At 38.7% G+C, this 24424-nt stretch overlaps 1 protein-coding gene across 1 annotated transcript in view; it reads left to right on the top strand.

The window, feature by feature from the left end:
• Nucleotides 1-171: 171 nt before the first annotated feature.
• The window catches only part of UVSSA (UV-stimulated scaffold protein A), a gene marked incomplete at both ends in the record, with an annotated part of 38842 nt that continues 14589 nt past the window's right edge, over nt 172-24424 (top strand). Inside the window, 6 exons of the mRNA XM_009080502.1 lie at nt 172-502; nt 3871-3991; nt 5211-5645; nt 6797-6906; nt 7512-7640; nt 21427-21544. Coding sequence (XP_009078750.1) covers nt 172-502; nt 3871-3991; nt 5211-5645; nt 6797-6906; nt 7512-7640; nt 21427-21544 — 1244 coding nt within the window. The remainder of the gene's footprint in view (nt 503-3870; nt 3992-5210; nt 5646-6796; nt 6907-7511; nt 7641-21426; nt 21545-24424) is intronic.

The following is a 24424-nucleotide window of genomic DNA, read 5'->3' as shown; positions in this document are numbered from 1 at the left end:
GGCAGCCCCGGGGGCCGCCCTGGAGCCTGTCGCCGGGGCCGCGCTGCCAGCGCGGAAGCTGCTGTTTTAAAATTTACAATAAATTTAAAATAAGCCGTGTCATTACGTAGTTGTGCTGAACCTCTTTTTAAGTAACTCGCCCTCCTTCTTCTCCCGTTCCACTTTGCCCAGGTCGTCGTCGGAGCACATCAGCCATGCCTACCACCTGCTGATGACACGGCTCAATGAGGAGCACGCGGAGATGCGCTTCTCAGCCTTCCAGGTCGTGCAGGAGCTGTTCGTCAGGTCCCATCAGTTCAGGACGCTGATTATCTCCAACTTCCAGGATTTCTTGGAGCTCACAGTGGGAATAGACCATGAGCAGCCCCTTCCCCCACCCAGAGAGGTGGCGCAGAAGCTGAGGAAAGCTGCCATCAAGGCAGTGCAGGACTGGCATGAGAAGTATGGAGAGGCTTACAAGCAGCTTTCTCTGGGATACCACTTCCTAAAGCAGAATAAGAAGGTACTCTGCACTTCTACTCCACTGTGTATTTTGTAGCTGATGATCGTCACAGTGTGTAACTTCCTCACAAGGGGAAGAGGAGGGGTGGTCACTGAGCTCTTCTCTCTGGTGACCAGTGACAGGACTCCAGGGAATGGCCTGAAGTTGTATCAGGGTAGGTTTAGGTTAGGTACTAGAAAAAGGTTCTTCACCCAGAGGATTGTTGGGCACTGCAGTAGCTCCCCAGGGCAGTGGTCACAGTCCCAAGCCTGACAGAGCTCGAGAAGCATTTGGACTCTCCAGCACATGGAGTGATTGTTGTGCAGGGCCAAGAGTTGGACTCAGTGATCCTCATGGGTCCCTTCCAACTCTGAATATTCTGTGATCCCATGATCACTAGGAGATGTTTAAAGCAAGAAAACCAATCAATATAAAAAGAAGCTATTGGAAATTACATTGCCTGGAGGAGACATCCTGTTGATGGAAAACAAACCCCAGACTTTCTCTCGATCTTGAAGTATTTTAAGCTTCAAAAGCCCCAGGCTAGCACTCTTAGCTGAGCTCAGCTAGTCTTTTCTCAGGATGCAAGGAGTTTTGCTCACCAGCAGGTTTTTACCCACCGATTCCTGCCTGGACCCCCAAGGTCTAGCCCTTTTTGGAAGAGAAATAGTGGTTATACCTTTAACTGGGGATACCTAGCTTTTAAACCTTTCTGTGCCAGTTTAACCTAATCAGATTTCTGTACTGAGCTGTCCAGTTCTAGCTTCCCTTTGCTGTACAACAAGCAGCAAGTGTAGGTGGATGCCCCTCTCAGCTGCAGTATTACTGTGCCATAGAAGGAATTCTATTAAAGTGAATTTTTTTGTGCAAAGACAAGGCTTCAAGTTACGATGTTTGGAACATTCTGATGGTTTAATGTCTCTTCTAAGGTGCAGACAGTGACTTTGGGAACACTGTCCTAGCATTCACACTGTCTACAATGATAATAACAGGCTTTTCAATAAACATACTGATTTTCTATCTCTTCAGAAAGACAGATGTTCAGTGCTCCTAACAGCAGATCAAAAAAACCTTTGTGCTACATGTGTTCTGCTCACTTGTTCTGGTTCTGTACTAAGCTAATTGTGTTCCCTATTTACTGTACTGTGTTGGTTTTTATACAGTTTTTGGCATCTGCTCACAAAAAGTGATAGTCTGAATTGTCCTGTATTGTTTTGTTTAATAAAGAAAGCTAAATGACAGACAGGAAGAAATGCAAGACACAGACAAGGGAGCTTTAACACTTAATACAGTTTGACCCAACTGAACACAAGTGTACAGCAATTCTGCTGAGGTTTGGCAGGTCTGTCTGTGCTCCTGTGGTGAGTACCTGCTCCCCAGTAAGGACTGGGCAATCCCTCTCTGTTTGTGATTGAAGCTACCCAGTGAGGTTGGCTGTGCTGTTTGCTAGAGCAGCTGATACTGAATTCCTCTAGAAATATTAATAGAAACAACCTTAGGTAGTTTGATAATTCTTGTACTTAGAGTTGAGGTGAGCCAACTGGCCTAACTTCTGGCCTTTTGTCACCTTAATACTTGAAGTGTGTGAAGCAACCAGAAGGTTTGAGGAGGCATTTGTACTTTCTGGTAGTAAAGTACGTCTGCTCCTGTGTGTTACAGGTTTGGCACAGTAGTGTAGGGCAACTTGGGAGGAGTGTTAGCTATGTATGTAGTTTGTGGTTGGTTTTTTTTTTTTACAACTATCACCAAAATCACTTTATAAACAGTCAGAAGATGATGCTGCTGCCCTTTTAGGGTGTAAACCTGGAGAGCTCCACACTCTTACTGTTAGTAGGTCTGTAGTAGTTGGTACCAAGTAGGTGCCTATATAAATATTTGTCTTAAAAAATAATATTTCAGTATATGTGAAAATAATTGTTTTCAAACTCCTGTCTCAAAAGTTTGAAAAAAGAAGAAAAGGGGGAAAATATTTCACGTGTTTCCAAATGTTTGCATATTTGGGCACCTGAGTCATACTATAGTGTCTTTGCATCTGAGGAATGCATGGATGGATGCTGTAGTTCTTGGGTTCTCTATCTTTGCTCTGCTTTTGTAGGTGATGCTGCTCTTTGAGAGGATCTGTTTCTCCTGCTTCTGTGTGGAGAACAATGCAGACTTGGTAGAAAAATCACATTCTGAAAACTGTGAAAGCTCACTCTGGTGATTCACGTGCTGTGCTGCTGAGGGTTGTGAAACTAGTTCTTTTCCCTACTATCCTTCTGTCCACCCATTCCCCACTAAAAGAAAAACAAGTTGTGAGTGTGCCTCTGCCTAAACTGACCAAGACTCTCCACGCCAGTTTCTGTGACAGCTATTATGTAAACCCCATTTGTGTGGCTCCTAAACCTTGGTGAGGGCTGTCAGTATCTGGGAGGTGTTACTGGGTGTTGACATGCTTGGTCATCCAGCAGTGGCAATAATGGCAAACTTTCAGGGAGTGTTTGTGCACCAGAGAGGCTCTGGGCTTCAGCATCAGCAAAGTATGGGCTTGCACAGCACTCAGAGTCAGCTTTGTGGAGGCAATGAGGGTTATGTGGTAGCAATCAAAAGGAAATAACTGTGGTTTTCTTTTTCAAGAGGATTTCCTTATGCAGTGACACAGTCAAGACTCCCTCCCTTAAAACAGGAGTGAAAATGATTGGCCCGTATTAAGACCAAATTTTAAAGGACTTAAAAATGTAAAAATTGCAAATATTTTAGAAAACAGCATTTTGAATCACTCAGGTTTATGTTAAAATTTAGTCGTAAGTGAGACTGAATGTTAACTTTCCCCTCAATCCTGAAATCCAACAAATGCAATCGTAAAATCACATTTGGTCTTTCTGAATGAATTTGAACGTGTTCTTTTCTGCTTTCTTTGCTTGAAAAGTTCTTTTCTAAGTGCTGTCTAGACTTGTGGTAATAGTACTCACAAATTTTCCTAAATTTCCTTTATTAATAGTGGACCTTGTGACATTTTCATGTGATCTTAATATCTGCCCTGTATAATCTCTTCCTGCCTTTTCCACCTAACTCCTTGTCTCCAGTGCTGTCATAGAAGTCTCTCAAAGCCTAGTTTATTCCTGCACTTTGGATGTAGAAATCTTAAGTGTTTTGTTTTGCTACCTTATTATTCCTTTCTGAAAACCACTGATTCTCAGCAGTCCCTTATTAGTACAAGAAAAAAGTCTGTTCAGAATTGCTGTAGTTATTGATTCAAGGAGGAGAAGAGATAAAAGGAAATGCTGCTCAGCTTCTGGCTGGTCGCTGGTGTTAGAGGATTTTTCACCACTGATAAGCATCTTAGGAAATGGATTTTCTATATATTTCTTGGGAGGAATGTTACACTTTTTTCTTCATTTCCTCCTTAGGTGGATTTTCAAGATGTACATGCCAGAACCGTGGCTGAAAGGAAGAGGGAAGAGGAGAAGCAAAAACGGTTGGATAACATTTACAAAGAAAAAGTCAAAAGAACTGCAAAAGAAATGGAAGGTGAATTGCTTTAGTTCTTTTAGTGTTTTTTTTTTTGTTTTGTTTTGTTTTGGGTTTTTTGTTTGTTTTTAAAGCAACCTTTTTAAGGTTATATAAAGCAAATTCTGGGAGAGTAGGTATCCAAATAATAGCTGATAACAGAAGGCAGGAATCCTACATTTGTTAGAGCCTGACCCTCACTCTCTCCCGCTAAAGAGTATCAGAGGAAACAAATGATTGTCCTGCGAGCTTAGGTATTATGAAGAGATGAAAAAGAAAGAAAATGTTATGAAATAAAGGTCTGGTCTGTAATTCAGTAAAGTCTGAATGCATAACCCCAAGGAAGCGTATCACAAGACTTTTCAGAGCTAGTGACTCAATTTCTGTGTCACTGACCAGGCACAGGCTTCCCAATACCATTTTGGTTGATGGCATTAACTATATTGTATATATAATTATTGTTTTCCAGAAGTATAGGCAGTGGTCTGCACAGGAATCCTGGATGCAGTGTAGGATATCTATGAAAAATACCCTATTGCAGCTAGAAAGTGTGTGTAACTGGGGGCTGAGTCTCTAAGTGACATGTGCACAGTAAACACATTTTTGTAATCACAAAGAAGAACAGAGATAGTAAGTATATTATGCTGCAGTTACAAAGTGTTATGTAATTAAGTTACTTTGGTGTATGTCATGTATCCAGTTGTGTCTGCAGTTATTCTGCTTGCTGGAAAGATTTTCATGCATGAGAGTGGAATTTTAAAAAGATTTCACTTTCTAAAAGTCATTTTTATTGGTAGCATCTTTTTAAGCAATAACATATATTCATGTCTACACCTACACACAGCTATAAAATTCATGGCTGTGGAATGAATACCCACTAACATCACCAAGAATATCCTTGCTGAGCCTTGTTTTCCTTCAAATTCTTTGAAGTACTTGTGTCATCTTAGCATACTGAAATTGTAGAGAGGATAGGGGGAGGAGGAATCCTGATTCTGCATTCCTTGCTCAGGAAATTCTAGATTTCCTGCGTAAGGAAAGTAAGTTAATTGTCTTTATAACACTTTTATAAGGACAATTTCTGCAGCAGAGAGAGATCTATATGGCTAAATTAGCACTGATCACTGGATAAATGGATTCCTCCTTTGGCAGTCTTACTTGTTTTGTAACTCTGTGTGCTCTGGAGACATTAGCATTTTACAGTATTTAACAATCTTCTAAAACAATTGTGTCTTGACAGAAATGTCCCAAGAGCTTGCTGACACACTGACAGAGATGGAAAACTGTTTCCAGCTTCTGATGCCAGATCCTTTCAACTTTGCTGTAAACGATGTGGAACTGGAACCCAACAAGCAGATGACTGCTCATGAGGCTAGGCCTGCATGCCCCTTGTCCTCCCAGGTGGAAGATAACCAGTCCTGTTTTGGGTGCATGGATGATGAACAGCCATGCTGCAGCAAGGACATTCTCCCTGTTTCTCAGTGTGTTAGAGCTGATGAAGACAAAGAGTTAGATGAGAGACAGGAGAAGCCTGAGCATGAACAGTTGGATGGAGGCACATGCTCCGAAGTTCAATCCAGTGTCCCTGCTCTCAATGACGATGATTACCAGACTTTTGTTAGGAACCATGGGCTTATTTCACATAAATATACTCTAGACCTTGAAATCTCCACAGGTACCTGAAAAAGTTTTGATACATGGCTGGAGGCAGCCTTTGTCTGAAGTGCTTTGCAGTTGTGGTTTTGGTTTTTTCCTGGGGCTACTGGGCACCATTTTGCTTTGGGATGTGTTGACATCATTTTGATTTACATTGGAGTTCTTTTTCTATTTCTGGTTCATCTAGTAACTGTTCTTAGGTTTGGGCATCCCTCTGTGTGATTAACAGGTTTTACTAATTACCGTCAAAGACTGAACTTTTGCACTAGTTGTTGCAAGGACATTGCAGCACTTCAGAGCACCTATAATGAGCTTAACATTTTAAAAAAAAGTCTGTTGACCATATATAATTTGCCTTCTCATATGCTTCACTACTCACTTCTGTCCCTGTACAGCTGGGGTATAAGCTGCTAATTTAAAAATCTTCCAATTGAGTATTTTTTAGCCTTTTTTTTCCCCTTGCTACTGACAGCTTGAAAGAAGCAGTAAGTAGTTTTGCTAGGAAGTCTTAAGGACTGTGATTAGAGCTTTTTATATTATTTTGCTAATGTGAGTTACCTGTAAGAAAATTAGGATGGTTTGTATTTTGGGAGTCTCTTACAAATACTGTCCTAATGGAATTTCATGTGCAGTCAGGAAGGGAGGTATCTGCTTCTGTGCTTGCTGAGAACAGAATTGAAAGCGTATCCATGGGGCTTATGAATGACTGAAGGATGAAGAATATAATTTTTACTTGGATAGTGGCATACTTGGCTTCTCAGACAGCCAAGTCCCTGTTACACCTGGGCAGGGATTATTTTATATTGAATGTGCTGAAACTGGTCCAGTAAGGCTCAGTTCATTTGAACTTAGGGCAAGGTGTAATATAAATAGTAAGACTGAACTTGTCTGTGGTTTATTTGGCCATTCCTTAGTAGTGATGGCTTAACAGCTCTGTTTCGCATCACTGGACTGAAAACTTTTTTATCTTTTCCTCAGATTTTTTAATGTGTGGATAGTGGTAGAATAATTAATACTGAATAAAGAATTCTGATGTTTGTAACTTTTCCTGAAGTGATCAAAAGTTTTAGAAAGTTTAATACCTACTTCCATTTACCTTCTTTAGTTCCTGCAGTGAACATACTATAACCATCATGCACTAACTCTTTTTTTCCCTCCTGCTTTGAGCAGATATAAAAGTGCAAGAGAATGAAGATAATACTGCCATCATAAACAGTGTCATGGATGCTCACAAACTTCTCAGAAATAAGTTCTGGCCTTCTGTGCAGTCCTGGATTCAGGTGGGATAAAGAGACCATTTTTTAAATTTTTAAGTAAAAACATGGAGAAGCAAGGACTGGGGTGCAGGAAATCTCAAAGGAGACTGTGTAAATAGGAAACTAGGGTTGAAGAAACATAGGAGCAACTAGAAAAAAATCTATTTCAGTAGGAGTGGACAAAGGGAGATTGCAGGAGCTACATGATTTGTTTGATAGTTCTCAGCCTTGGATGTGGCACTTATAGTCAATACTTGTTTTTTGTTTTTTTAAGGTGGAGTGGAATGAGGCTTCTTCACAGAGGGTTTAAGTAAAACACAGCTTGTTTGTGTCAGACATCTCTGTATCAGAACAACAGTATGTCCTGGAGCCTCCTGCATGGAATTTGGCCTATAGAAGGACACTCTCAGATGTTTTAGAACAGCTTTTCATTCTTTGTTTGTCCTCACTAGTTGCTATTAGTTTTTATATTCTAGATAGGAAAAGAATTGGCTTCACTAATTGTTACCTGTAAAAATAAAGGAATTTGTGACAATGTCATTTCATTAATTATGAAGGAAAGCTGAAAGCGTTTTTTTGGCTCAGATGTCTAGAAAAAAGAATAACAATGTTGTTTTCTTGCTTTGCAGTTACTTACCAGAGCAGGAATCAATGATGATCGGCTAAGATGTGCCATTGAGCTCAAGAATAAAATGGAGACTGCTATGAATAAATACAAGGAAATGAATATTTCTGTTAAAGCAAAAAAGAGAAAAGTGGTGAGTTTCTTAAAATTCTGCTTTACTAGAGAGGATCATTACTAACACTTAGCTTGTATAAAAAACTGCTCTTAAGCCTTAATCTGGAAACTTCAACACAAGTTTTCTTGAAAAGTACAGTAATTCAGCTGGTTGTAGCTTCACTCAAGGAAGTTGCAGTAAACACTTGTATAGTATGCCAGGGGCCTGGTTACTAGATAAAACCATTTAATGCAGCCCTGTGATTTAGGATAGAGAAGTGGTTAAGTGCAGATTGTATTTGCTCTTAGTTTCTTCATATGTAACACTGTTATGTCCTCAGCTTCTTTTGTCCATATTTCTCAGTAAACACTGTTCTTTTACAGCTTGCCAAACTATGGGAATGTCTGACAGTTCAGGAAAGTAGTTTCTCTGCTTTGGAGCATTTGCTCTCTCTAGTGAGCATGTAATGTGATTGAGGATGTCTCAAGGGAATTAGTTATTACAGAAACCTTTAAAGCATCAAACTGTTTTAGAGATTAGATGCCTTTTGTCACATAGGTAGAACTTGTGGATCCAGAGTAGATCAAATAGCTAAAAGTCAGAGCTGCACAATACTCATTTCTGTTGGCTGTGATCAAACAGAATTACTGCATAGCACGACATGAAAATAGGTGTTTTGGGCCAGGCTGCAGAGTAGAATCTGGTTTAGGACTGGATTGTAGAGATTTGATCTGGACATTTTAACTTGGACTAAGTTGTGGTAGCTTTGTTTAGCAATGACTGAGTGTTGTAGATTTTGCTTTCATTGTGGAAATTAAGCTGAATCAAGATCAATCTCGTTCATCACCTTAACACCTACTGATGTGCCACACCAGTCAAAAATGCCAACTCTGAATGAAAAGTACTGAAAGACTGTCTTGTCAGAGGTTTTTTTTCTCCAGTGAAATATGTGTGCTACGTTTATGCAACCAGCTATGAAGGAATCCAGACATCTGCTGTCATTCCTGCCATTTGCTTGACAGGACTTCATTTGCTGCACCTCTGCATGGAATATTGGTTGCTATATTTCTTGCAGGGTATAAAGGACATTCAAGCCTTGATTTTCATGTGTGTGTGTGTGTGTGTTTAAAATGGTATTGTTACCACTTCTAGAGAGTGATCCATGCTATGTATATAGGGTTTGAAAGCTAATAAATTCCACTGTTTAAAAGGAAAAAAAAGGGAAATACATAGCAGTGCTCACGAAGAATAAATTTAAAGCAAAGCAGTGCAGATTGAGTTAACTTAGGCACTGAAAACAATATGTAATTATTCACAGAGGTTTTTTTCTCCAGTGGAAAATACCCAAATTCAGTGTTACTACTGTATTATTTTAAATTTATAACCTGAACACAGAGAGCTTTGTACTGCAGAAGGAAACTGTGTAAATTATATTTTATTCATGTGTCAGATGATTTTATTGAAACGTAAAAACATAGTAAATTGAGAGTCTGATAGAACAAAATAAACAGAATCTCTTCGACCATGGTTATTAAATCCCCATCTGTCAAATACTTCCATGTCAGCATATGGAACACTACACACAGCTCCTCTTTAGTTCAGCATTGCTGCTTGTGTTATGTGTTGTGGCTTTGTCTGTATGTCCTTGTGTCATTGGAGTTATAGCTCCATACCAGAGTTTTACTGTCTTCTGTACCTTTAAACCCAAGAGAAAAAGTACTAATAGTCTCTCAGTCCTCGAAGCTCTGCTCCCAGCCACCTTGTCCTGACAATGCATCATGGATGCTATTTTTTACACAAAAAGTCAGTAAGTGCTGTACCTGCTCACCTGTCAGGATGAGCACACCTGGACATGAAGGGGAGCATTCAGTTAGCAGAAAGGAAGACTGTAACTAAAGTGTCTGAGTGCAGAGGGTCCTGTGTAAATTGTTTGGTTCCTAGTTGGGTCAATGACATCTCTGCATTTCCCAGTGACTGGTGACCAGTTTGAGGTACCTGTGTGGTTAGCTGGAGAATGTAAAAGGGAATTGTCTGTCTAATTTCTCATTTCAAGTGTAATCATGATCCTGCATGGCAGCAAGAGTTTCCTTAGGGGAGAGAGTGGCTTTATTTAATTAGCAATATAAAGCAGAATGATTGGAACTTGGCAACTTGGCTGAGTCTTGGCCTTGACCATTCTCCTCAGACTTCTTGCATTTTCTTCATGCTCAATCTCCATGCTTCTGTGGTCACTAATTTTCCCCTTTTCATCTGTTCTCTTCCGTGCTTTGTTTCTGTTCTGTCTGTGAGTAGAGGCTTTACCCATTCTCAAATTGAGATCAAGAAAGTTAATAAAGGGGAGGATTAAGTGAGAGACAGTGAAACTGGGGAGTTATTGCTATGAACTCTGCTATAACTCTCAGTTCCACAGGGATTTAAATTGCCACTTAAAAGAGGGAAGGTCCTGGAGTTCCTTACCATTGCCATATGTCATTGGTACTTAGCTGAGCAGTTACACATGCATGTGACTGAAGTGCAAATAATTTTATATATCTGGAGCAGTTCTTGATGCTGCAGCTCAATATGAATACACCAGCCATGTAGCTGGATGTAAATTACACTGAGGGGAAGAAGTTGGTGGTTACCTGGCCTGCTTTCACAGAAGAATCGTTTGTTTGGTGCACAGGGTGTCTGCTTTTGGCAATCCTCACTATTGCCTCCATGCTGCCCACTGCTTCTTGTTTCATTTTCCAGATTCTTGGAGTCTTAGCCTCCAAGGCAGGAGTCTTAGGCAACCAGAGCCTATTAGCACAAATTGTTTTCTCTAGAGTTTTTTTTTACCTTTACTGAAAACTGGAAAAGCCCCACTGCTTTGCAAATCACGGGAGAACTTTCTGTAGGTTATGGAACTTCCCTTATACAAAGTCACTTGAAGGAAGGCACAGAAGTTTATACAGTGAGACTCTTTGGCTTAAAATGTTTTATAGTGACATGAGCTATAACCACCTCTTTCTTTTCTGCTCCACGAGAGTGAAGAACTCAAACTATCAGAGAGTCTTAATTACAAGGAAGGTAATTGTTTTTATGTGATACTTATACCCTACCAGCACCAGTAGCCTATGGCACCATTGCCTCTGAGGAGCTGTGGGAGGAGAGGGAAAAGAAAAACAAAGGTTATCCTTTGTGTAGAAACAAATCCCTTCCAACAGATTTTATAATTGTTTATACATCCCAGCTGCCCAGACTACACATTCCCTCTTCCAATTGCTGTGCCCCTAGAAGGCATCAAAACATTTCTTCCCATCTTTTTTGTTCAGATAGGTGGAGGGTGGACAAAAAATGACAGACTTAGTGTATTGATCAAGGGCAAATGAGTTTGTGTGTGCTTACACAAGTTAGGTTCACTGCAGTTAAAATCCTTGTCTGGGGTGTGAATCGGGTGTTTGTTTCTGATAGGAATTGTATTTTGGGAGTACAAACGAGTTGTGAAATCCGTTTTTCTGTGAATGTGAGTTTTAGCTGAATCCAGGGGAAGAGTGTGGGAGCTGTAAAAGGGCTGTTGTTTCACGGTGCCTGGATGCTCGGACATAGCCCTTTTTTGTCTGCTCGGGATAATTCCAGTGCCCAGCAGAGGGAGTGCACACTGCATGCTCCGCATTTCCCTCTGTGCCACCTTGATCCTAAGCCAGCCGCAGCTCAGTCCGTGTTTCCAGGTAAACTTACTAGAACAACAATACCTCAGAGACACTTTGACTTAATTCTTGACTCTATTTAGATTTATTATTATACTAGTACAATTGTAATTATTGGCTGAGGTTGGTGTTTAAATAGAAATTCCTGTTTCTGTCAACTTAGCTATGGCTGAAATGTTCTTTAAAAGTATTTTTGCTTCTTAGAAATTGTTTGGGGTTTTAATGTCTTCCACCTTTTCTTAAAATACTAGATGTTAATTGGTTTTCTTCTTTAGTGTCTGATCTGCAGCTGACTAGATGCAAATGATCTTGCAGTTTTAGAAGTGAGAGGACAAGTATATACTGTATTTTAAATCACAGTCTCTGCCTTTCACTTCTATCCTCTCTGTAAAGGATTATCCATTAGGATACTACTTGAAATCCTGACATTGTTAGTACAAATGTAGCTCACTAGCTTTATTTTGTACATTGAAAGTATGTTTATCTCTCATGTAAGTACCTTGGGAAGCTGTGGAAGGTTCAGTACTCAGGGTGGCTAAAGGTTGAACAGACAGAAGCCCAGTAGGTGATAGGATGGGAGAAACATCTGCTCATTTGTCTGGCAGCAGAGTGGTCATTTAACAGATCTGGTACGTTTTGAATTTTAATTTTCAAGTTACATTAACAACAAGGGATATATAGCTTTTCATTAACTGTATTCATTACTTTTTGTTTCACCTTTCCTTATCTTCTGTCAAATCTAAGTGTGCTCTTGGATCTTGATTTATTCCTGTACTTAATTTTATCCATGTGAAACATCTGGTTGAACTCAATAATGCCATTAATAATTAGATTTGGAGGAACCTGTCCTTGTATTATCCAGAACCAGATCTGATACTCTAAACCTCACTGTAACACAAGTCAATTTTTTTCTGAAAGAGTAGCATCAGAAAATAGTTACCAATGTACAATTTAAATATTGACTGCTCATAACTTAGTATCAAAATATTTTAATATATAAAAGGTTAAGATTTTAATATGTTATAAATTAAGCCAAGAGTTCTACCAATTACTTGGCTACAAGACTATTGCTGATTTTTTTTCCATATTTTCAACTGCACTTTGGCATTTTAGCAGTGCTAACGAGTTACTGCTACATAATCATTTTGTAGTATTATAAGCAGCTATTTTAAGTCTGTCTCATAGTGAAGTTAGTGGCTGGTTTAAGGGAAGAAAAAGTGCACTTGAATTTTAGATCAAAAGCAAAGGCTGTGTTTTCTCTTTTTGTTTCTTTCTGTAGCCACAGATAATCCAATCCAGCTGACTGCTTTCTTTAACAGGTTCTTGTACTCACATCTTCATGTTTTTAACTCTTTTCTTCATTTTAGAGAAGTTGTTTCTGGGTAATAATTATCCTTAGTGATCCCTCACAGTGCCTGAACCCACATCTGCTAAAATGTACTCAGACCATGGAACAAGAGACACATTTGTGAAAAAGTCTTTTCCTCAGGTGCTTTTAAATCACACACAAACAAAAGCCCCTAACTCTTAACCAAGTTCCCCTTTGAAAACAGGAAGCATTTCTTGTTAAGATTTGAACAGTAACTTGATGTTGGTTGTTGGTATGTTTTCTAAAACTTAAGAGAAATAGAGGAACATTTGATCATTAAATCAGTATTACACCTAAAGATGTCCTGTATCAGATTCTGTACATCATTAGCATGTGGTGTTCAGAATAAATAAAATGTAATAACATTTGTATGGTCAAATTGGTAGCCCAGGCAGCATTTTAATTTCTTTTTTTCCTAGCTAATATTTATCAAAAAAGCCAGGTCAGCCATAACTGTAAGAGGAAACACAAAATGTTGAATAAGTCATATAGATGCTTATGCTTCCTCTTCCTTCTCCCCATTTTAATTGTCATGTTATAATTATTTCTGTGAGGTGACTCTTTTGTAATCACTTTTCAGCTAAAAGAGCTTTCTAGCTTTCTAAGTCTTGTTAGGATGTAGGACTGATATAAACCAAAACACTGTGAAATTAACCTGCAGAACAGTTAAAGCATCTGACCCGCTAGGGTGATGGGTTTGGTTGGGTTTTTTCTTCTCTAGAGCTGAACGTTACTGTTTTATATTTTATGCTGTGCAGCCTGGCACTGCTATGAAGTTATTAAAAATATCTTGTTATGCAGATCTAGCCATGAATTCTTAAGGTTGTCACTGTGACGACCTCTGATCCCTATCTGATTCGCAGGTCGCACAATGCAATTTGGAGCTCTTCTAATAGAGTGTAAAATAAAGTAGGATGTCTCTATGATCAAGTTAACCCTTATGTTAAGTATTTAAGTTTTTTCAGGCCGAAGGGTCATCTCCCTTGATTCATCTATGAATACTGAGCAGTGTGTACTCTCTAGGTAGTGGATATAAATTTACTTCCTGCTTTCACATCCTACCTTACAAGGGGAAACAGTATATTGAAGTGAATTTATTTGTGAGGTTCATAGAGGTACATTGTCAAACATGTATTTATAAAACTGGAAAGGAAGAACATTTTCAGGCTTGGAACACATACTAATACATTTAAATTTAGTTGATGCAGTCATATTAAAGTAAATATATTCACATCTGAAATGTCTTTGTACCTAAAATCCACAGTCAGTAATATATGTATTGTGTGTGTTGCATGAAATAATTTGTTGACTTGTCTGTAAATCAGGCTTATGGAGATGTATATTTACCTGATAATACAGAGCATCTGAAATAATTTTTAATAAATGTGCAGTTCAGATTCATTCATACATGTGATCATTGAAGGCAACTGCAGTTTAGCTACTGATATTAGAGTGTTTGTGTGTGCAGACTGATTCTTGAGACCAGCATGTATGTGCTGGTGGTGGATACAAAGTTTTAGGAGCACGAGTTTGCTCTGGGCTGAGTGATAGGTGGTAATCCATCAAATGCAGTAAGGCTTTTTTTTGCATGGATGAGTGCTAATGGGAATCTTGTTATACGACATTTTAGATGAAAATCACATTTCCTAAAATTTCCTAAAGAAAAGGACTAGTAATGAGAATTTTTCCCTTCCTCAGCTCTAAAATTTAGCTTTTCTCATGTGTAGGCCTCTGAATCATAAAGAAATGAAATAACTCAGTGTTGCCTAAAATACTTTGAGGGATCATAGGAGTATGGTTTATCATCTCACAGATGACTTGAACTGGCTGAAAAGCACTGGAAAACCTAGAGACACCTCTGGGGAGGGGTAAGGAAAGAGGTATTTTTGGTTAGCCTTTGTGTTATGAGGCCATAAACCAACCTTTTGTTCCAGAAATGGATATAGCCAGTCCTGCACCTCACTACAGCCTCATCAGTGGCTTTGAACAGTTTCATCTGGACTGGTGTGCAGGAAAGTGGTTAGTCTAGTAAGCAGAAGGCAGGGGTAGTTCACATGTTGTGGCTGTTCAGGGTAGCACTTGTAACCTTGGCATTGACTATCCAACAGCTGCTTCCTTCTTCAGTGACAAAATGAGGACTTTTCTACTGCTTGTAGGAAAGGAACACATCTCAGGCACTGTGCTCTGGGTACATTCCTCTCTGAGCATGGACTTTAAAAGTGATTTCATGTCCCTTGGCTTATAGCTTTGCTGTCTTCATCACACCACTGTGTTTGAACCTGCAGACCTTTTCTTTTGTGTCAAGATGAATGAATAACTGACTAGGGCTTGACAGAGTTACCTTACTCACAGTTGTCCATGAGTTAAGAAACCAAGTCTGATTCTCAAGGCACAGGTAATATGTGCAGCACTATTTTATGCTTGCCTCATCTTTTGTTAAAATTATTTCATCCATTCTACTGTTCCTTTGACACAAGTCTTGAGTAAGCCTCAAGCTTGCCCCTCTGGAACTGTGAAAATACAGACTCTGACTAGGGTTCATTGCTTTAGAGAAAAACTGGTTAATTGGGTGGTTGTTATGTTTCTAAAGCAGTTTGGAGCAAGGTATGCTCAGTCTCCAGTGTTGTACTTAGCCTAACTGTAGGGCTGGAACCCTTTAACAGTTTTTAATAACTTCTGGAAATTAGGAAATAATGTGAAAAGTGCGTTCCTAAATAAAATTCAGCCTGGCCAAGAAGCCTATGTGCTGTTGAGCAACTACAAGTAGAATGAATGGTGATACTTTTACGGGTAAACATAAAATGTGCTTTGCCTGGACCACATATCTAATTTGCAGTCATCGAGGTTTGAATTTATGCTCATATCACAGAGCAAAGGGGAGGGAGTGTATGTGGGAGGTCCCTATAAATACTGCTCAGTTAGTAGTTTGTGTTTTCCTTGTGTTGCACACAGGAAAGCTCAAGCATGGTTCTAAAATCTGTCCAAATGCCAACATTTATTTCCACATCATCCTGTGTTGGATGATGTAAGAGAATGGAAAAGGAGGAACTTGTCTTTACATGTAAGATACACTGTTTGACTAATCATTTTCTATTACTGGCACTGAAAAAATTATTTTTACCCCAGTCACTGTTTCCTTACATAGAATATCCCCAAATTTCACTTAACATGGCTGAAGTTTGCCTTGTGTTGCAGGTGAATAAAAAAATGTATGTGCTTAAGGTTGCCCCTCTAACTAGATTCTATGGCAATAAATATTCTGGTTCCCTAACCAAAATCTTCTAGAAAAATATTTAGTTGGCTTTGAGTAGATGCACATGAGATATTGGCATGGTGGAATAATTTGCAAGATCTTTCAGTGAGGGTATTAGCATATAAATAGCAGATGCAATGACGACCATCACAGCTGAGTACATTTAATTTTTAGTTTATAAGATAGAATGGGTTTTTAAATGCATAGCCATCAAGCCTGCTGAAAGACAAATGAAGTTTAGAGTTCACTTGTCTGAGGATGCCTTACATCATTTTTTTTTAAAAAAAGGGAAACAGGCACACATAAAACTGAACAAAAGTGATTTCTTTGGTGAAAAGTAATTGAGATTGCAAACCAAGTTAATTAGACCATGCAAAATTTATTTAATGGTCCCAGCTGTAGTTTGCGAGGGGTGTTTTAGTAAGTAGATATGACTTCATGTGCTATCTTTTCTCTTCCTTCTTTTTCTGCAGTAATTAGTAAATGCTGTGCATCTAGCCCCATAAACTGATTGCGTTGTATATTTCAGTCATTTTATTGCTTACATTAATTATGATGGCAGAGACCCAGGTTTTCAAATCCTCTTAACATAAGAAGCCAATTTGTATAAAAGTGGGAAAAGGACCAAAGGCTTTTCTTCACATCTTTCCAAGTGTTGTGTGGTGGGTGGAGGTGCTTTTTTTCATATTTATTACTGATTGGGATGGATGAACAAGGCCTTTAGCTGAAGCTGTGGTTGCACTGAGCTGCGCTAGCAGCTGGAGGCTGTTGGAGTGTTGACTCCAAAGAGAGGACAGCATTCCTACTGGCATCCAGTGTTTGCTTCCAGTATTTTTAATAATGCAAAGTAATAAGGAAACATCTGTTTTTTCAAGTTAGCTTAATGAGTTAGGGAGCAAATGGTTTGATTGCACTTATCTAGTTGGAATAGTCAGCAGTATTTTAAGCTCCCAGTGAAAGTCAGGAGAATGGAGAAGACTTTCTAAGTGATTACAGTGAAAATAATGTATGCATATTTTCTGTCTTTTTCTTTTAAACCCTATTCTCATAAATTCAGCTCGAAAATTGGGAAGTTGCCTAGCTAAGTCCTATTTCCTTTCACAGTGAGATACCCAGTCAGCAGTACGACCATGTTAAAAAAAACCAACAACCCACACATAGTTTTGCAAACCTATGAGTCTTTGATTTAGATAAATTAACAAATAAATACATGTCAGCCCTACAGAGCAGATTAACAGGGAAAAAAATCCCTTCTCCATGCAACTTGAAGGGCAGTGGTGGTACAAGTAGGCTCTGATGTCTGGGACTCTGGTCACCGTTCAGGTGAACCATTCTGCAGTGACAGAGAGGAGGTAGTTCACCCTCCATCTCTGATAAGACTGGTGGCCTGTGTTAGTGACTTTCGTCATATCACCTGATAATTAGAATGGATTTGAAACCAGGACCTCTTTTTCCACGCTCTCTGACAGGTGATTGAGAAACAAGCAGTTGTATGGCTACTTATCTTAAGGATATTTAATTCTGTACACTACAAGAAAAGCTTTGCGTTGAGGTATTTATCACTTGCACTTATACTTTACTTCCCTTCAGACGTGACACACTGGAAATGTCATATTGCTTGTTTTTATCTTAGTCTCCTTCATTACTCATTCCTAAAGGATTATAATTTACTAATTCTGCCACTTTAAAAATATTGTCTTAAATAATTATTTCTTCTCATTTAATGGTGGGTTGTTTCTTTTTTTAGTTGACTGAGAAAGTTTACCTATAGTGGAAACTTAGATAATAGGTGCTTGAGCTTTCATACTGAATCTGTAGAAGTTGTTTGGGAGCTTTCTTCATGCTTGAAAAGTGGAATTTTTTTAAAAAAAGAAAAAAAAAAGATTGTTTCTCATGAGCTCTCCTGCTTTCTGTAGAAAGGGAATGGAGCAAGCCAGCACAATTGAGATGATTCTGATGATGTATCACTGGAACGAAGTAAATTGAGCTATAACTAGCCACTACTACTTCTTGAATTTCCACCAGTGACAACTTTAATATTTTCAAGTAAAAAGATAACTTATTTATCTTGTTAAAGATTTTATCAGGATGAAGACTATATGTCTGTTTGAAGGGAAAAGGGGGCTTAATTCCTGATAGTTAGCTAAGCAGTTAATTTTTCTTACAGGAAATCTAAATTTAATAGAAGACCCGAGGAAAATTCAAGGGTGTGAACAATACGCATAATATTTTATGAAAATGACCCCCATATTTAAAATCTGGCATTATATGTTATGCATTGTAGCACCAAGTCCACATCTACCTTTTAGAAAATTAAAACACATAAATTCTGTTTAGTGTTTGATATGTGCTGCACTAGCTGAAAGCCATAATGCCCCTAAAACCTTGGGTTGCTTTTCACCTTTCATAAATTCCTGGGTAGATTCTATACAAAAAATAATTTTCAGCTCCGTGGCTCATTGTTATTCAAACTTGATTGATTGTCGTCATTTACTCAGTGAGGAAGTTAAGTGCTCCTGTCATTTCCGAAGAGTATAATTGGGACGTTTCACAGGTCAGCGGTAGTGACAGGTTTCCCTTTTGATTAGTGTTAGACTGATAACAAAAATTACAGTTTCCTATGATTAATGTTTTCTATAGTACTTGAATGCACAGCTCATGGATTGTACCTAAACAAAGTGAATTTGCATCTGATTATGCCTTTTCTCTGTCAGGCTTTTCACGTGCTTTAAAGTTTTACACCATGCATGTAGTGCAGCAAAGTTGCTTCGAAATGCAGTTTTCAAGTTGAGGGTTAGTGAGGCCCATGGAATTTTAGTGTATTAATGCACACAGAAGTATGTGCCTCCAGTGACATGTGAACAAATCAGGACAAATTTCAACTAAAGATAGTACTCTGCCTTCCCTTTAGTTCTGTCAGACAAACCATGCAAGTGAGTACTGGTATTATATCCCTGCTATTTTAAGTATAATCTGGCAATTTAAGTTAACTCAGTTCAGACTGAGCATTTTACTTCCTTTTACCAGTCTGACATTATTTCTCAGTTCCTTAAACCTGTTGCTGTTTATTTGTTTACAGACTACTGAGTAAAAACAATGGAAACACACTGAATTTACTTTCCCTGTTTTATGCCGTTAAAATCGGTCAACTTGTACATTATGGCACAAGTTCTAGGCTGAGATCATCTATGACAAGTTTTAGCTTGGTGGTATCTTTTTTAATGGCTAGATGAGAAATGGAACTTGAGTATGGAAAATGTGATGTTGTCCTGCTTGTGGCTGGAGAAGTAGCAATGGAGGCTGCTTCCTAATTTGATTAAATTATCCCTAATCAATAAAAAGGGGATGACAGCACCAGCAGAATTTCAGAATCAAAATACAAACTAATTTCTCCTCAATCTCTAGCCCTTTTCTGTTGTGCAGTACAAAACCTGATGATGTTTTTTTCTTTCTAAACACCATTGGGAAGGTCTCCTAAAAGTTGTAGTTTAACACAGATGTTGTACTTTGATTTGTAATTGCTTTGAGTGTTCGTGATTAGTGGTGGAATATTTGACCATTTGATTAGAACTGTTTTGGTTTCTGCTGTGGAGGTCAGGTCAGTGTGCATCTGTCTCAGCCATGCCAGGTACAGCCTGAATTTTGCTTTCTTTTATTGCAGTGGGAAACAAAAGTAAACCAGGGTGCTGGATCCTCCAGCATAGCCTGAATGTTGGCAGCTCTTGAGGTCAGGATAATTGGGCTGAAGAGACAGCATTGTGGTTCTTACCTGTCTTTGGCAGTAGGGTACATTCAAGCATGATTATGCGGAGACTTTATTTTAAAATGAAGACTAATTAGGTGTTCTCTGGTAAGAATGCAGTAGAAAATTGTCTCTAGTCTTCAGGACAGTAAATCTTTTTCTTTCCCCTTCTTTTTTTTCACTGGAACTGCAGCTTTCCTTAAATCAAAGTCATTTTATAAACAAAGGGAAGAATCTTACTTCTCACTTGTCCCATCCATTCATTATGTGTTAATGTGTACCAATATCAATTACTGTTCTTTATTAGACATTCTTTCAGTCTGACTTGCAAATAATACTGACCAAAAAGGAAGCTGGATTAAGAAAAATAGTTATTACTTATTTTAAAATTTTAACCACATTCAATAAACCAAGATTGGTTTCTAGGGTTTTTGGCTTCAGAGTATATGTATGATTTAAAGGAACTCAGCTGTGACACGAGATTAGAGTAGAGAATTAAATTGGGAAAATTCTGCTGCAGGCAAAACCTGCAGTATCCTCCGGTGCTTGTAACGAGTAGTTGATATGAATATCAACAGAAGTCAGGTGTACTGAGAGAAGTAAAGAGCACAGCTGAAAATAGTAAAATTGGTGCTATTCCTTATCTGTTGCTTTGGCTTGCTGCAATGAAGTGGAAAGAAAGTGATAGCCTGTGCTAAGGTTGGGTTTAGTGGCTACTCCTTGTTATTTCCTAGACTTGTAAAAGCACATGGCAAACGTACAATAAAGTGCTAATTATGTTGTTGTTGGGAATTAGGTGACTTTCAAGGTGAGCAAGGAAGTAAAGCATAAAACCTCTAGCATTGCTGCCTTTTTCGGGTAGTTGGCATTTGCTATTTCAAAGTTCTGACAGCACAAGCCATGTCTGGTGGCACAGATTCTTTTAGCTTATGTGTAGTTTAGAAGGAAAAAAATAATTTTCAGGTATGGAACAAGCTCAGAAAAAAAAAGCTAGAGATTTGCTGGCACATATACAGTGGTAGCTAGCAGAAGTGGTATCTAGGAAGTCACTTACATGATTGAGTTACCCTGGTTAGTTGGTAGGAATTCCTTTCTTTTTTCAGCTACTCATAGATCTCAGTTTCAGGCTGCAAGGCAGACCAAGTGCACATTCAAAGAAATCCTGTTTTGTTGGTCTTAACCGTAGTAGTGTTTAGTCTAATGCTATGAATGGTTGGGATGTACCAAGTTAGTTAAGAAATGAATTATCAAATTATTTTTTGTGCTGTTGTGAAGAGTCACAGTGAACAACTGTAGTTTACAGATCTGAATATTCTTCCTTGCATCAGGACTAGCGTGCCAGTTCATCAGCTTCCCCTCTTGGTTCTGAGCTCTTAAACAATTTGTGATAACATTTAACATACCACAGACTATTTGGGTGCAGCTAAATGAGTAAAATTATCCAAAGGAGAAGAGATAGAGCCATAATTTGCTCATTAAGTCAAAATCTTGATGTTGTTTTAAGATTTTTGGTCTTATTTTATAGCTTCACACTTTCTCAGACTTCACTGGATAAAAGGGGCTTTAAAGAAGCCCTTAGGATAGCGTATGGCTTTAGAGATAAAATGTTAAGCAAAAGCCTAATCTTAGATAAAGATTAAATACATAATTAGGGAAATACTTTTGACATAGTGCAGTCTCAGTAGGGCTATTGGGATGTCTGCAAAATATTTTCAGTATGAAGGGAAATGAAAAGCAGTCTTCACATTGAAAATAAAAAGGAGGAAAAACCAACAAAAATATCTCTGTAGATGAAAGCCTTGGATGATGATGATGACGACGACGATGAGGATGAAGATGAATTTGTGGAGGTCCCTGAGAAGGAAGGTTATGAGCCCCACATTCCAGACCACCTGCGTAAGGAATATGGTGAGTTTGCCCAGCTGTGACAGGCTTTATCCCTGCATGTTACTGCTGCACTAAAGTAAATAAACAGCCATTCTGAAGTAATAAAGTGATCAGTGGTGTGGGTAATCTCTGCCTGCTCTGAGGAAGTCATTACATGGATATGGGAGCAGTGATTGGCTCTAGATAAACAAATACTTTCTAGGAGCAAGAGCAACTGAGACGAGCAGCTTATTTCATTCCATCATGTTCCACTGGAGTTTAGGGCCAGAAGCAGCACTGTGTATGCTTTTAAGTGTGCAAAACATATACTGAGAATGAAAGGACTGCAAAATAAAGCTGTAAATGAACCTGGGTGTTAGAAATACTGGTGACAGTCTGGTGAAATGGGATAAGGTTCTATTCCATCACCTGCATTAATGGCAGTCGGAGATGCACAGCCACTTCCTCCCATAGAGTGGCCAACTTACGGCACTGCAGCTCTTTGGGTATTGCTATCACAAGAAGTGAAATGGAGCTCAGCCTTCAAGTGCAGAATTACAGCCACTGAGCACATACCGCATGACAAAATATAATCTTGCCTTTTTTGATGCATTCTAAGTAGATATTTTTTACATAAAGATATGTTTATAATGTGTTTTTTGTGAAATTGAGAGGGCAGTTACTCAGGAAAGTTCATCTTTAAATAATCCAATTTCAGAGCATTACTCCTTGTCCTTTGTACATCTCACTTAGTGTCTGCAGCTTTGCCTCTGTGTAGCGTTGTGACTTGCAAGATTTCAGTACATTGTAGAGAAGGAGTGGGTAGCTGCTGTTACAAACCTTGGTCACTGTAAGAAGTGTCTTGCTCCTTCATTCCTCCTTGAGTGTTTGTGCAAGACTTGTGCTGTGCCTTTTTCAGTGCTGTTAATGCTTGTTGTTCAGTTCTCTGCAGTTTTCATCATAAAAGTCAGGCTACAGCTATTGCCTGTACAAGCCAAACATTTCTTTTTGCTCAAACAAGGGGGGGTGTGCCTGTTTAGACCCAAGATGATAGAGCTCAAGTGACCTTTTTACTGTCTTCTGCCATCAAATCTGGCTACAGATAGTGAAAGATGATAAGTAATGATAACCTGTAGTGAATGGGGCCAGCTCAAGGTTGGCTCCAGGTGTGAAGTTCTGCTTATGCCTCAGTCCATCTACCCCACCTAGACTTAACCTACCAGGACACCCTGGGGAGTAAGGCCTGTGTTAATTTTCTGTGTTCCCCAAGTAATGACTTGAAACAGCTCCAACTGGCTTGTTCCACTTTGTTCGAAGGAGGTAGGTGATTCTATTCCTCCATGCCTTGAAAGAAACTGTGGAAATTATCAGCTATATAGAGAACTGAGGTTGGACTAGTGCCTTGTGAGCATGGGAGCTGCAGTGTGGTTTGGCATGGTTGTTAGCATAGGTTTTGCTTGAAACAGTCTGCAGGCACTTACTTTGTCCAAACAAGAGTTGGGGAAGATGAAGTGGAATTGGGAGTATTGAGATAGTGAAGTGGTAAGAAGATGTGTGTGTTAGACAAGAACACAGAACGCTGGCAAAGGCCTGTAGGACACAAACTCAGGAGCTGGACAGCCTTTTATTTTGTTGTTGATGGGAAAAAAAGGTTATATTTTGATTAATTATAGCAGTGTATGTTGGCTATTCCATCTACCTCAGTCTTGCAATAGATACTGAGTAAACTCTAATTACTGCTGATAGTGGGACTTTGAGAAAAAGAATGTAGTGGAAGAGAGCAGCAGCAGCCTTCCAGACAGTTGTGTAAAGCTTCTTATGTATACATGGCTAATGAGAGTCCAAAACATTGGTAATGATAGTAAATGGATGAGCAAATGAGGTTTGTTATTAACATAGCTATGGTTATTGGGGGGGTTACCTTTTTTTTATTTCCTTCCTTTGCCAGTACTTCTTGTGCCAAAATTGGTATTTTTGTAATACTTCCAGACACTGGAGCATGTTTTGCGTATCTTTAGCATCTGTCTAAAGAATCCCAACATGCAAAACTTCTGTTTATACTTTTCAGCTTCCATTGGAAGTGAAATATATTCATCTCTTCCCTTTAGTTTTCTCTCTTCCTCATGGACACACAGTTTTTAAAAATAAAGCATCTTACCACACTTTGTATTACACTAACACAATACTTGGCTGCTATTGGAATTTGTCCTCGTGGAAGTGGGTAAAAGCACAAGCCTACTATCTGCTCAGGGATTTTTTAAAAATCTACATAAAATGGATTAAGAAATTCCCAATTTGTATTTAAACTGTTGCTGATAGAAAAATACATTACAGTGAAAAAAACAATCAGAAAACAAAACCTCTCTCGCATTTTCTACACATGTAGTTATGTGGGAGCTAATGGTCACACTTGGCTGTTCTTTATCTGGTGTGTTTGTTAAAAATAACATTTTGAAAGAAATTGCATAATTTCTGATGTTTTTTAAGACATTCAGCTTTACTTGCCGCCATTTAAAGTAGGAAATTGTCTGACAATATCTCAGAATCCTTGAGAATCACAGAACAGTTAGGGTTGGAAGGGACTTCTGGATATCATCTAGTCCAACCCCCAAGTAGTTCATGCAATCTTTTAAGCACATTCTTTCCTCTGTCTTTGTGTACTTCTGTGCTTTCTTGGACCAACTGATCAGTTACTAATTCAAAAACCTATTTCAGAAGCAAATGTATAACTATTGCATAAACCAACTGACTTCTATGTAAGTACTTCAGGTCTGCGTGAGGAAAATGGGGAACTGTATTTGCTGTACTGCATTTTGTTCTGCATGTGTTTTTAAGAAACAAAACAGAATAAGCATCCCCTTGGTATATTTTATTTAAAATGAATTATCATTTTAAAATACACAATAATATATTGATTTCATA

Source organism: Acanthisitta chloris, unplaced genomic scaffold (genome assembly GCF_000695815.1).
Source record: "Acanthisitta chloris isolate BGI_N310 unplaced genomic scaffold, ASM69581v1 scaffold42678, whole genome shotgun sequence".
Classification (NCBI taxonomy): Eukaryota; Metazoa; Chordata; class Aves; order Passeriformes; family Acanthisittidae; genus Acanthisitta; species Acanthisitta chloris.
Note: the sequence above shows the minus strand (reverse complement) of the source record. Positions and strands in the feature narration are given on the sequence as shown.